Source organism: Lipotes vexillifer, unplaced genomic scaffold (assembly GCF_000442215.2).
Source record: "Lipotes vexillifer unplaced genomic scaffold, Lipotes_vexillifer_v1.1 scaffold4, whole genome shotgun sequence".
Classification (NCBI taxonomy): Eukaryota; Metazoa; Chordata; class Mammalia; order Artiodactyla; family Lipotidae; genus Lipotes; species Lipotes vexillifer.
In genome coordinates this window covers 6,148,845-6,163,072 of record NW_006785876.1, presented here as the reverse complement: position 1 = coordinate 6,163,072, position 14,228 = coordinate 6,148,845, and the positions used below count along the sequence as shown (strand labels likewise).

Here is a 14,228-nt window from a genome sequence, read left to right as displayed (position 1 = left end):
ATGTTCCATCTTTCATTTCTCCATTGTTTTCCCCTGGCATTTTAATTACATTTACCCAGTTTTGTATGTTTGTGGCTCTGGTTTCTATCAGAAGGCATCCCATCTGACCTTGTGGATATCCTGGTCAACATTCTTTCTGTGATACCCAGTTACTTTATATCTGTGAAAGCTTTCCTTCTGACTGACTGAAGATTGACTAAACTTGGATGACTAAACTTCTGTTCCTTCTCAGTGGGATTCAGAGATCTACAAACTGCACCTCGACCAGTCTACCATTAAATTTTATAAATTTTTAGCTCACTAACTCTTATATGGTATGAGGACTATAAAGAGAAAAGAAATGTATTCACTATCAAGAAGCTATAATCTGGTTTAGGAAATCTGTATGATTTAGTTGAAGAAGCATTTTGAGACACAGCATGTGAAGGTTGTGTGATTAGATTGGAGAGGCTGTAGGATTTGTTGAAGTGGAGGTTTCTGCCTAGGGTGAGATTCATGCAGCTATAGGCAGCTATATGTAGAATGGAACTAACCAGGACGCAGGCTCAGTAATCAAAGCAAACTGTGATCAGTATGATGGCTCTGAAAGTGGATGGGAAGGAAGAATTCAGAGAGATGGTGAAGAGTAAGAATGCTCAGGATTTAGTGACTTCATTAGGAAGACAGGGAAGTAGGCACCATATAGCAGTGGTGCTGTGAGGAAAGAGCCTGAAGGTGCCGTTGGCAGGAACAGGGACCTTGAGCCAAGATCCTTTACGAAGGCAGCTGGAGGGCAGTGGAATTCGCATCAGTACTTTACAGAATATGTCCAGTCAGTTTTTCTTTTCCATCGACAGAGGTAAACAAGCCAGCACAAAAAATAGTCCACATTGGCACTTTTTCCTGCCTTTCGGGGAAGTCAAAGTTTTAAATCCTATGGAAACTTCAGGAATACACACTGATTGTCAAAACCCTTCTATTGTCTAGAAGGGCTGTTAATCAGAACCTTTTTAGCAACCAAGAGCCTAGCTGTAATATGATAGTTGCCAGTATTCTCATCTTTCTCCTCAAAATAATAATTTTATTTATATGCTGGTGTGTTCCAAACAGAGTTTAAAGTAGTTTACATGACTGTAATATAAGACAAAATAAAATCTAAAGTACTGAATTTTCAGGAATCAGGGGAAAGAGAAAAAAAGGATAGCAAACACCTATATACAGGTATATATGCTTTTTCTCTTAATAATTCTGGTTTATATTCAAGCATAAGTCATTGACTGCCCATTGTGTTTTCCATACTCTGCACTAGGCAGCTTCACTCATTTTCTCATTTATTCCTCACAATAGTCCTCTGAGGTAAGTACTTTACTTACTTTGTAAATAGGGAAACTGGGGTTCAGAGGTCATGTTCTACTTCTGGTCCTGCTATAAGCTCCAGTTGTGAGACTATCTTTAACCTCGGTTTCCCTATATATAAAAAGGAGATGATTATATTTGTCTGTATCTCAGGGCTATTGAAAATTTCAAATAGAATGCATGTAAAAGAGCTTTGTAAGATACAATTTATTTCAGCTGTCATTAGGAATCTTAAACATGAAGACCAGGAACCAGTAATAATCCATATTCTAAGTGTCAGCATACAACAGAGGACAGAGTGTTATCAGGTACTTTTAAAGTCAAACAGTATTACAGTCTTCGAATAAACCTAAAGAAAGCCATCATTAAGACTCAACCATCATTCATCAGCTTTGAGTTTCATAAAAATATGTTTCTCAGATTACAGAATGGTTTCCAGAAATATAAAACATAAACCAGCTCTTCTAAAGAAAAGAAAAGATTCTCAGAGAATAAAGAAAACAATAAAAAGGAGAGTGCTTGGCTTTTTAAAGCAGTTGTTAACAAACTCCTTGTCTAGCTGGTTGTAAATCATTTAAAAAAATTAAATTTGGTTCTGAATGTGTACAAAATTCCATAAAGTCAGTTTTTGCAGCATAGTGTGGAAAGTTTATCACAATCTTCAGAAGGAATTTAACCCAAAAAACCCAAATAACAAAAATCATTGTGATTCTGGAGTATCTGGATACTTGCAAATGAAAAGTGCTTTTAAAAATGCTAGTGTTGGGGCTTCCCTGGTGGCGCAGTGGTTGAGAGTCCGCCTGCCGATGCAGGGGACGCGGGTTCGTGCCCCGGTCCGGGAAGATCCCACGTGCCGCGGAGCGGCTAGGCTCGTGAGCCATGGCCGCTGAGCCTGCGCGCCCGGACCCTGTGCTCCGCAACGAGAGAGGCCACAACAGTGAGAGGCCCGCGTACCGCAAAAAAAAAAAAAAAAAAATGCTAGTGTTGTAGGTTTTATGTTTAATTTGACGACTAAATTTTGTATTCACAGTACTATGCTGAGAATTGCTATATCCCCCCCCAGTGATCCTGGGGTACACGTTATTAAATTTAGTTTTCATAATAGTCTTTAATCAATAAAGCGAACGTGTGTGTAAGGTTTTTTATTTACTTATTTCATATTTTTAATAGAAAAAACTTAGAAGACTGCTAAAATACATGTTTTTCCGAGACTACAAATCAAAGATTGTCAAAGGCATCGACGAGGATGATCTTCTGGAAGGTAACTTAAAGCACTAAACTAAAACCAGTACAACGCATGTGTGCTGATGACACATTTATACAATGTCAATGTAGATATTCCCATCAGAGCAGAATATATGTACTTCTGTTAAATACTGTAGTTTAGAAACTGTGCAGATATTTATATAGTTGGCAGTTAAATCTTGTATTTTCCAATTATGTGACTTCGGAGTAATCTGGTATTTTAATTCTTTTTTTAATAAAATGACCTGCTTTACACCGGAATGTCATGAAACTAAGAAAATTGTGTTGATTTAAAACATAATTGATTTTAGCAAGCATCATTTTTCTGTCCTGAATGGAGGGAGCCAGAACTATTATTTTATTTTATTTTATTTTATTTGAAATTGGCATGTATGGTTTTTTGTTAATTTATTATAGAAAATATCTGATATGTTTTATAATGTAAAGTCACCTCATTTTAATGTGTTATTTCTGTGCTGTTTGAAATCTAACAAAAAGTCTGGCACAGAGTGGGAAATTTTCCTTAGCTGATTTTCCAACTCAATTCCCCATTTTAGGATATTTAAAGAAAATATTTATGTTGCAAAATCAAATAGTGATAAGCTGAAAATAGATAATTATTAAATAATACTTATGAATCAAAATAAATATGTTGTATTTTTGAAGTAATTCATCTGTTTTGTATTGAATATAGTCAGTGCATGGTAGTATCCTTTGCTGGTAGATACACTGCTAAAGTAGCTAAACAAACTCTACTGTATTCAGAAGAGTCCAGAAAATTGCTCAAAACCAACTGAATCAAAAAAAAAACCCAGAAAACAAAAACCAACTGAAGAGTTAACAAACTTTGAAAGAGAACCAGTTACTTTCATTGATCCTTAATAAGTCAGCAAGTGTAATGGTCATGCCAAAAAAAATTCTGATCAAATGTCTAATCAGTGTTGTCTATTTAATAATATTCCTGCAGTTCTCACAGAATTTAACTCCAAATGAATTTAATGCTTCCCTTTATGGAGAGCATAAAGAATATAGACTTGGAGCAAAACAGACCTAAATTCCTATTAATCCCAGTTCTCTGCTTTCTTTCTGTGTGTCCTTGAGGGTCAGTTTTCTCATTCATAAGTCATAAGTTATACTACTGACCATGACAGTTCAACGTAATGTATGAGAAGCGCCACTGAATAAGGGATAGCTGTTAACACTATGCTTCGAATACCAAGAAGCTCAGAGTAGTGAGACTAGTATTCAGTTTTACTAACACAGTCACATCAGTTTGATGCCCTCTCCTCCTTATTTATTTCAAACCTCTCCTCTTTATCATTTAAATTTTCTAATCTTGTGTGGCTCATGTAAAGTTTTAAAATACAGTTGACCCTTGAACAATGCAGGGGTTAGGGGTGCCAACTGTCTGAACAGTCAGATCTGCCTGTAACTTTACAGTTGGCCCTCCACGTATGCGGTTCCACGTCCCCAGATTCAACCAACCTCATAGAGTCACGCACTGCAGTATGTATTTAATGAAAAAATTCATGTGTAAGTGGATACACGCGGTTCCAACCTGTGTTCTTCAGGAATTCACCGTAGTTGATATAATTTGTAAGGTAAAATACTCAGGTAAAATACATCTAATACTGAGATGGGAGTTCTAGAGTGGCCTTGTGAGGAACATGGTAGACTCTTTTCCCAGTGAAACACATTTAACTGGTGAACATTTTTAAAGTAATAGTTTAAAATCTTTAGAAATTGTCCTAAGGGCAGACAGCAAATGGAGGAACATATTCAAAAAAAATCTACTAAATCTCATTAAGAACAGTGAGAGTCTGTTGTGTTTGAGCCACAATATACTCCCCTCATTTCTCTCCTCCTCTCCCACCCTGCTGCCCCAGATCAAAATGATAGACGCTTTACTCTGGGCAAATGTGTCCAAGAACCATGGGCACCTGCTTCTGTACCTCCCAATCTAGGGTGACAGGTTCACCCCAAGACGGGCAGGAGATCAGCATCTCTCATCTCCTTCATCTCTGTGTTGCAGAACCTCTGTGCTAGGCAAGCACAGCTAAAAGGACTGGGCCTTCCTCTCATCTTCTAGTCATAGGGAAGCTCTACCCCAGATGGACCCTGCTTGCCGCATCCTGGCTTGCTCACAGGGAGTAAGCTTCACTCCAGAAGAGACAAGGCTTGAAACCAAGGGGCTACCATCTCTGTCCAGATCCTCACTCTTAGATCCAGGAGAGTCTTTCAGGGAGAAGCTGCTTGCTACTCCCAACCCCAGCTCTAGTAAGAAGTACAAAGATTCAGCCTGTAAGAGAGAGCCAGCCCTTAATATCAGAGAGCTCTGCAGCTCTCCCTATAAGGACTGACTGTTTGGAAAAGAGCATTTGAAGTTCATGGCTAAGGGTGTTTTAAAACAATGGAGATCCTGGTGGTGAGGAATTAAGGGGAAGCTGGTCCCTATGTGATACTAGTAACAACAAACAAAACAGTGCACCAGCTAAAAGTTTAACAAAGGAAAGAGGTAGCTAAAAAGAGTCTTCCTGGGGTCAGAGCAAAACTTAAAGGCTGGCCAACCTTGACTCTGCAGAGTGACTTGAAATTATTTAGATCAATCTGTGGAGCAATTTATGCCCAAGAGTATTATCAAAACAATAGAACTGTCAGCCAGCAGTTAGTGGAAGATAACAGCTGTGTATCATACCAATAGAGTCACACCAGCCAGAAACTTAGTGGAGAGATCAGGAAAAGTGACAGGTAAAGAGAACTTGACTAAAACCACAGTCATCCCTGGTGATTGAGGAGACTGTTCACATGCTCAAGGCTGTGCCCTCTGAGGAGCAACATCCAAGGCTGCACACCGAGAGGGGAAGAGACCTTAATGAGTTAGCCCAGCCAAGTCACTAAACAAATAAACAACCAACCAAGCAAACAATAACAACAAGCCCCAGGAAGGAGAGGGAATTATTATCTAGAGTTGCTCCAATATATTACCTAAAATGTCCATTTTCAACAACAACAAAATACTAGACGTTCAAAGAAACAGATATGTATGATCCATAAAAACAGGAAGAATAAGCAAGACAGCACAAACTGCCTTCGCGGGGGTCCAGATGTGAGGCTTAGCAGACAAAAGCTTTAAATAGCTATTATAAATGGTGTTCAAAGAACTAAAAGAAACCATGTGTAAATAACAAAAGGAAGGTATGGTTACTGTGTCTCACAAAATAGAGAATATCAATTAAGAGATAGAAATTATAGAAACAAGTGGAAATTCTGGGGTTGAAAAGTACAATGACTGACATGAAGAATTCAGTAGAGGGGCTCAATAGTAACTTTGAACTGACAGAAGGAAGAATCAGTGAACTTGAAGACAGACTGTTAAAGATTATACAGTCTAAAGAACAAATAGAAAAGAGAATGAAGAAAAATTAATAGTGCTTCAGAAAAATATGAGACACCATTGAGTGAGCCAGCGTATGCATCGTTATTTCCTTTCCTACAGAAGGGAAGGAAAGAAGAAAAAGGAGCAGAAAAAATATTCAAGGAAATAACGATGGAAAACTTCTCAACTTTGGTGAAAATTATTAATCACGTCCAAACAGCTCAGCAAGCTCCAAGGAGGATAAACGTATAGCGATCCATACTCAGACACATTCTGGTAGAAATGCTGCAAGACAAAGACAAAAAGAAAATCGTGAAAGGCAAGAGAAAATCACCTCATCAAATACAGTGGAACCTCAACAATATTAACAGCCGACTTCTCATTAACAACACAGGTCAGATAGCAGTGGGACGACGTATTCCAAAGGCTGAAAAGAAAAACTGTCAACAACAAATATGTCAAGAAACATGTTCAGCAAAACTGTGTTTCAAAAATGAAGGCAAAATAAAGATATTCTCAGATACACAAAAACTGGAGAACTTTTTTGCTAGCAGTCCCATATAAAAAATACTAAAGGAAGTTATTCTGGCTGAAAGCAAGTTGTACCAGATAATAATTTGAATCCACACCTACACACCACACACACACACACACACACACACACACACACACACACACACACACACACACACCAAAGAGTATCTATAAAGGTAATTATGTAGGTAAATATAAGAGAATATAGAATTGTGTTATTTATTTTCCTTTCTTCTCTTAATAGATGTGAAAGCAACTGTATAGAACAAGATATATAATTGTAATATTGTGTCTATAATATATAGATGTATAATATATTTGATAGTAGCAACATAATTGAGGTGGGTGGTAACAAAGCTGTATTGGAGTAAGGAGTGACAGGTTTTTTTTTCACCCTAAGATGTTTGGGTTGTCTTTATTTGGTATAGGAGCACATAATTTGTCACATTAAAAAATAATCTAGCTCTTCCTCACTAATTCACAGATACTTTTGTGTATTAAACTGTATTAATTACCTTTTGCAATATTACATTCCTTCCTGACTTCTTGCAGTAACTTTCTCAGAGTTATGTTTTGCTTTTAAATAAGTATGGTAGTTTTATCTCTCATGAGAAAAAGAGTAAGATCTCATCCCATAGGTTTCAAATATATTGCCACAGTAGTGTACCTAGTATTTTCTTCTTTTAATTTCACGTCTCAATCCTGATGTTTTTTATTTGTCTTTGTTTTTATTTATTTTCTTAATTAGGCTTTCTGTAGCAGGATTCTTTTTCCGAATCTGAGAGCCTTTCCTTTTTTTTTTTTTTTTGTAAGGAATTTTAATCCATTCACACTTGTTTTGCTAATTGATCATTTGGTTTTATTCTCTCAATCTTATTCATGACATAAATAGATGATTTAATTCTGCATGACTTATGCTTTTGTTTTGGATGCAAGGATTCTCCTTATGAAAATTATTATGAGAGAATTCCAGTTCTGAATTTTATATTCAGTATTCAATACATATGATTGCGGCTGATGTAAACCTATTTAAGAACATTTCTTTTTTCCTTCCCTTATCTTCATGAAGACAAATTGAGTGGCAGTAATAATGCGAACAAAAGACAAAAAATCGCTCAAGACTTTCTCAACTCTATTGACCAAACAGGAGAACTCTTGGCAATGTTTGAAGATGATGAAATTGATGAAGTTAAACAAGAAAGAATGGAGGTATAGTACATGCTTCCCTTTTTAGGGTAATAGAATAACTGCAGTGCATATACTATTTGGTTCTATTCTTATGTTCTTTAAATGTGGTCTGAAATGTCCAAATCAGTGGTTTCATGTCTGAAGGCAGCATTGTGTAGTGGAGTAACCCTGGAAAGGATGTTAAACTCTGCCTTCATAGCTGACTTTGGGAAGCAACTTCAGTTTTCTGTTTCTTTGTTTCCTCCTTTGAATATGAGTAGGTTTCCCTAAGCTTTCTTCTGGATCTTACTTTTACTGATACTCTTTTATTCCATAAAAGCTAGTTTAAAATTAAATATTTACTTAGTTTTTGTACCAAACCATCCAGTTATCTTTGTGGGCAAAGGTAATCCTTACTGCTTTTGTGTTGGCATATAGTGTGAAGAGCTATTTTTCCAGCTGTAGTTGCAGCCTCTGGTTGGGCTCACCAGATAAGGTAGGATCCAGGGCAATTCCATGCTTTATGTCACTGTAAAACACAGTTAGTGACATGTGTTTGGATCCCCTGGGTATGTTTTAACAATGAATATGAAAATTGTATGCCTTCTATTTACCCTAGCTTTCTATTCATAAAATGGTTTTCTTAAATACTTGTGGAAAAATAAAAGTAGTGATTGATTTCATCTGAGTGCCTTCTAAAATATAAGGCATTATTCTTATCATTCTTATTCTTATAATACTTTTACATGTAAAAAAAAATACATCTCCATTTTTCCCCTTCTCTTTAAATTGGTCAAGAGAGGTAATTCCAGAGCTCCGAAAGATCGTGCTAAGTGCTGACTTTATCATAGTCTCCGTGCATGCTAAAAATATAATTATTTCATGTTAAATTTTGGAGGAAGTCCAATAGACATATATGCTTTATAAAATTTAACCACCTTCTTTAAAGAATTAGTATGCTTAGATCATGAACTGTGATCTAAAGGCAATGTTCTTCTTAGGTATCAATTACCTTAGAAATGTGTGGTTATCTTGGTTTGAGGCAACTGCAAATGATTTTAGTTCGCCCTGGGCCAAAAACATGCTAAGTTGTCCAAAGCAGATGATAAACATGTATTTCTGATGTCATTATGGACTAAACAGGATATGATTGTTTCGTGGCATGGTTTCACTTATGATGCATTACACAGAGAGCAAATATTGTTTATGCTTTATTTTTTAAACATTTTTATATTATACAAACGGGCATTAAGAAAAATTTGTTAAGGAAGGACTCTACAGAAAACATTAGTAAAATTGAACAAGTAGCTTTTCAGTTTTGACAGGAAGATCTCTGTCAACCAAGCCTGTTGCCCGGAAGGGCATTTCACAGTCAAGGAGAAGAGAAGAAATGGAGCATGTTGTAACACTGAGCTCATAATAGCAGGCTACTGTAGGCCTGGAAGAGTGATGAGCCAGTAAGGTACAAGTTCAAGTAAATAAAATATTTGGAAGTGCAGGATAGAAAAAGCTTGGGAGCTTATATTGTATATTACATAGTGGTAACCAGGATAATAAAATATCAATAGTTGATAAAAATAGTTACAAGAAAGTCAGCTTCACCTATACAATAAAATTAGATTGGCAGTTTCTCTAAGCTTTGTATCATAACTAAAATCTCTAACCAAGATAACAAAGAGTAGTTTTGAGATTCTGTTCATCCAAATAACAGAGTTTAAACTGGATAAAAAAAATGCTGAACTTGTAGACATAACTATAGACAGTAAAAAGTGGAACCGTTAAGAGCATAGGCCTTGCCTGCTTCTAATTTGACAGGTTATAGTTTCAAGCGTAAACCACAACTGTGGCAGTCCATATGAAACCACTTTGGACTCACAGACTGCAATCCCTTGCTTTTAAAGTGCAGTAGAATAATCAGTCCTGGCATCACTCAGTGATTTAATTTTCCTCTAAGCATCACTTACAGTTGTAGAAACTTTGTTTACTACCTTCTCCCCTAGAATGTATGAAAATGGTATAGACCTACCAACAAAGCTTGTTATTGGTTTTTTTTTCTTTTTTCTTTTTTTTATTTAAATGTAATTTAGAAGAGAAAAAAATTTATAGACACAAGCTCACTTGGGACCCTAGATTTTTCTCAAAATATTGAGCAAGCATATGAAAAACTGAGTTCTTTCCCATTGTTTTCAGCTGATTTCTGTGTGTGCCTGGCTTTGTGTTTTACTCATAATTTACTTCATTAAGTATTATGTGATTTGAAATATAAAAAATGTCTGAATTTTTATATCCATTTCTACTTGCTAGTCCATTATCATATTGAGTTAACTAACGCTTACCCCATTTATTTTTCTCCAGCACCAAATTTTTAACACTTTGGTGTGTGTGTAGTAGAGATCTGTGATCCATGACCTCTGAAGACCCTTCTAAATTATCAAGTAAAGATTAAATAATGTTCAGAATTGCTTTAGTGTATTTGAGGGACTGGGAAAGAGAAGCAGGGAAATGATAAGCATAATACATATAAATACTCACAGCTCCCCTCCAGCCACCCCTAAACCCACCCCAGGATGACCCACGTGTGTTTGGCTGTTGATCCTGTTTCTCACATTCTAAGTTTTTGAGATCTAATCAACTAAATGTGACTGTGTCAACCAAAGGCCAAGGAAGGGTCACTACAGCCTGCAGATAGCTTTGTGTTTTCTTACCAGAGGACCTGTGGTCACTCACAGAAGAGCTTGCCTAAAACCCCACTGCTCTACTGTGAAGGAACTTGGAGAAGCTCAAGTTTGTCATTCATCAAGTAAAATATCTGGTCTACTGAAGTGCTAGGTTTTGTGAATGTAAATAAGGAACGCCTAAAAAATTGGGTGAGCTCTCTACCTTCTGACTAACCCTCAAACTGGTAAAATAAACAGGAGAACAAAGATGAGAGCTCACCAAAGAGCAGCCTTTAAACAGCGTAGGGTGCCGAAAATCCCCAGTGACTGTTTATCTTCTGTTTTTAAGTTAGAGGCCTAACCCTGGAATCTAGAGAAAAAGCAGAATGGAATACATAAAATGTAAGGCAGCCTAAAAATTGTTTAATTGACTGAAAGTTGAGTAGGATCCCAGGTGGTCATCTGAATTTAACCTGAAGTGACTAGTCATAGATTTTTCAATACAGAGTTTCTCATAAAGGTTCAATGATCACAGAAATCAGGTATACCATTCAGTTATGCTCCAAGTGTAATTAGCTTATGATCCCCGTGCGTTTTGAGTCCTAGTGTTAGAGTTCTGGGAGCGAAGTAGACTGGAAACCTCGTTGAGAGGTGGCTGTGGCTATAGAGGGTCTCCATCTTCTCCTGTTTATGAAATGTGATAGCTCAACACTTCCCCTCTTCCATCTGTCATGGTTTTTATAGTTATAAAGTAAAGTAAAATAAAATGCCTTCAAGACTGAGTTGAAATATAATATCTTAGATAAGATTTATCATAAAAAGGCTAATCCCAATAAGATAAATTTTACAGATACCAAAACAATTGAAAAGATTGAGTCAAAAAACTGAAACCCAGGACAAAGTTTAAAATATACATATATATGGGATTAAGAAATGAAGAATTTATATACTAGAGAGATATAGTTTATATACATACATACATTCATGATATATGTAAATATGCATATATATTTACACACATGCATGTACTATGCCTACATGTGTGTATGTATGTATCTTCCAAAACCCCTCCCACCCACAGCAGCTGATAGGATGACATGCCCTCATTGGCTTAGCCTAAGTCATTTGCTCCATCTCCAAAGAGGGTACAGCTAACCTCTGTAAAAGCATGGATCCCTGAAGCTTTCGGAAGAAAGAATGGATGTTGGAAAGGCAGCCACGAAGGTTCTTAAGTGTAAAGTACCTCTGTGTTATGTGTAAGAATTGAGAGTGGTGCATCACAGTCTTGACTCTCTGCTCAGATCTCTGGGAAGTTTTCCCTAAGAGACAGCATGTTAGAATGAGTGGAAATCATTTTCTTTGGATTCAGGCAAACCATCCATCCATCCTTTCACTCTTTCATTCATTCAGCATTTATTAGAGCTTCTTTTGTAAATCAGTCACTATTTCTAGGTCCTGAGGTTATGACTATAAAAAAAACAAAATATGGTTTCTGCCCTCACAATCCTTTAGTAGTAACTGGCAAATCAAAAGGTAACTAAGTACTCTGGTGAGGGGAATACAAGCCCAATAAATGGTTGCCATTTTTATTATTATTACTCTATTTGATCTTGAATTTTGAACCCTCTAGGTGGGTTATTGGTTGTGTGATGGAGCCATGTATATTCTATTTCACTTGCTATTTTATTTGAAATTTTGTTTATCCTGAAGTAAAGCACATTACATCTTCAAGAAATTTTTTATCATTAACTTCAGACAGGTCCATAGAATTAACTTCAGTGTGGTTTGCTGAAGAGGGCACAGAACAGAAAAATGAGAAGTAGGCTCCATTTTAAAACATGAAATAGTGTAATATGTCAGGATTCGTTTCTGAAAGAGATTCAAGAGAACACATCAGTATGTCTTTTATTCTTTTGAAAGTAACTTCTGTTCAGATAATTTAAAAATACTCTATGAAATCATTCTTCAGGGAATATTAATAGAAATACCACCCAAAGCCTTTGGTAATTCTAGCTACACAGAGCAGAATTAATGTAATTTAGTATATGTTTTTCTGGCCTAGAAACTGCAGAACAGGGAGTATTACATGACTTTAGGAGAACCCAAAGTTTGGTGTAATGTGTAGCTCTGAAACTGATTTCCAACTCTATCAAACTTCTTTTTATCCACACCTTCTGATTATGTAATGGTAGAGATCGGTATATTCGTTGCCATAAAACATCTGGAGAAGACATTTTTCAATTAATGACATGAAAAGTAAGTTACAGATCTTATAAAAATAGAGCACTCCCCAGCTCTTACCCAGGTACTTATCGTTCTGTAGCTTAACACATCAGATTTGACAGATGGTTCTCAAGGGATTCTTTTAGGCTTTTCTTAACCACGTGAACTCTGGGCTCTTAACCATGTGAACTGAGGGTAGAGTCAGACTTCTGCTCTGCTCAGAGTGCCCCCACATACCAGGTGTGAAGCTAGAGTGGTTGGGTGGTGGTGGTAGTAGTTTAATCAGTCTCTTGGGTTATGCTTTGCTATAGAAAAATTTTAGAGCAAGATCAGTCAAATAACTACCATCTTTATGATAAAAAATTTAGCATCACTTCCATTTTTGTCCTCCACCCTCAGACCCATTTAGAATTTTTTACTATTTAGTGTGGGTGAAATTTAAAAGATTCTTCTCCCTGCCCTTTCCCTAGTCTATTGAGGAGTAAAATACATGGCAACAGCATTGAAGCAGTACTCATAGTAGTCACATTTCCTTTAATCCAAATCAGGGCTTATGATCCGATGTCCACAAGTCTCTTTTGTTATGGAGACAGAATATTTTAAATCAGGCCTTGGTAGTAAAACATAGGAACAGTGATTGCCATTCACTTCCACCTTCCCCACCGAGGAGTTTCAGCTTCAGTAGAGTAGAGAATCCTTTCTAGGGTGAAGATATGCACCAGTACTGCGCACTGATCATCCGTGTCTCCCAGCGCTGATGTGCCGGCGTGGGCCTTACTGCGCTGCACTGTTCAGTCTTGCTAAGTGGATATTCGACTAACACATCTGAATATACTGTCCAGTTAAGTTTTTAATAGAATCAATCAATATTTTCTTTCTCAAATAATTTCAGTTTGTCCTTTTGAAAATGAAACCCTTCTCTTTTAAAAGATACTTTTCAAGGGTTTTCTCAGAGATCACTCCACCAGCTTGTTTATAAAACACCTTGGCGGGGAAGAGTTTTAAAATATCATCGAATTTCAGAACGCCACAGGATTTACCACTAATTTACATTTAATGTTTGTAGTTCTCAAGTTGTGGCTGTTGTAATAACCAAAATGTTTTTTCCCTGAATATTTTGTAGATTATGTTTCCCGATTCTTTCTCCTTCAGCCACATTCCCCACAGTAGGAGGGCAGATTGTTGTTACATAGTCTGGCCTTTTTTTATCTTATTGGTTTAATCGCAACAAGTTAGTCCTTCTAAATATGAAAATAAATTTATTCTGTGGAAAGAGTTTTGTCTTTTTAATGCTATCATTTCTTTAGTGGCATTAACAGATCATTAATTGTTTGGTATAGATAATTTCCCTCTATCCCTTAATTTATTTGCTGCCTTAAGATCAGCTCTTATTGTTCACCACTTTATGATAAATCATGCAAATCAGGCTGCTTAGTGCAATTAGACTTATTCTTAGCTCATTGTATTCCTCATTTAGAATTCTGGAGTAAGCTGTAAATATTTAGTGATCCGTGTAATCTGTTGCATGTGGATGTCTGTTGGGAACTCTCCTTTTCATAAGCATTGGTCTGAAGGACAGATCAGGTGCTGCCAGGCTTCTGCTTTTCATGACTCTCCATTTTCTACAGTAGGAACTTAACTCCTTAGCACATTATTCATGCATCTTTCATGATCTGGCCCCAGACTTTTTC

At 36.6% G+C, this 14,228-nt stretch overlaps 1 protein-coding gene across 2 annotated transcripts in view; it reads left to right on the top strand.

Moving 5' to 3' along the window:
* SUPT3H (SPT3 homolog, SAGA and STAGA complex component) overlaps positions 1–14,228 on the top strand; it is a 439,195-nt gene that overhangs the window by 292,058 nt on the left and 132,909 nt on the right. For both annotated transcript variants that reach the window (XM_007458306.1, XM_007458307.1), the window contains exons 5-6: positions 2,506–2,596; positions 7,560–7,699. In XM_007458306.1, the coding sequence (XP_007458368.1) occupies positions 2,506–2,596; positions 7,560–7,699 (231 nt within the window). The remainder of the gene's footprint in view (positions 1–2,505; positions 2,597–7,559; positions 7,700–14,228) is intronic.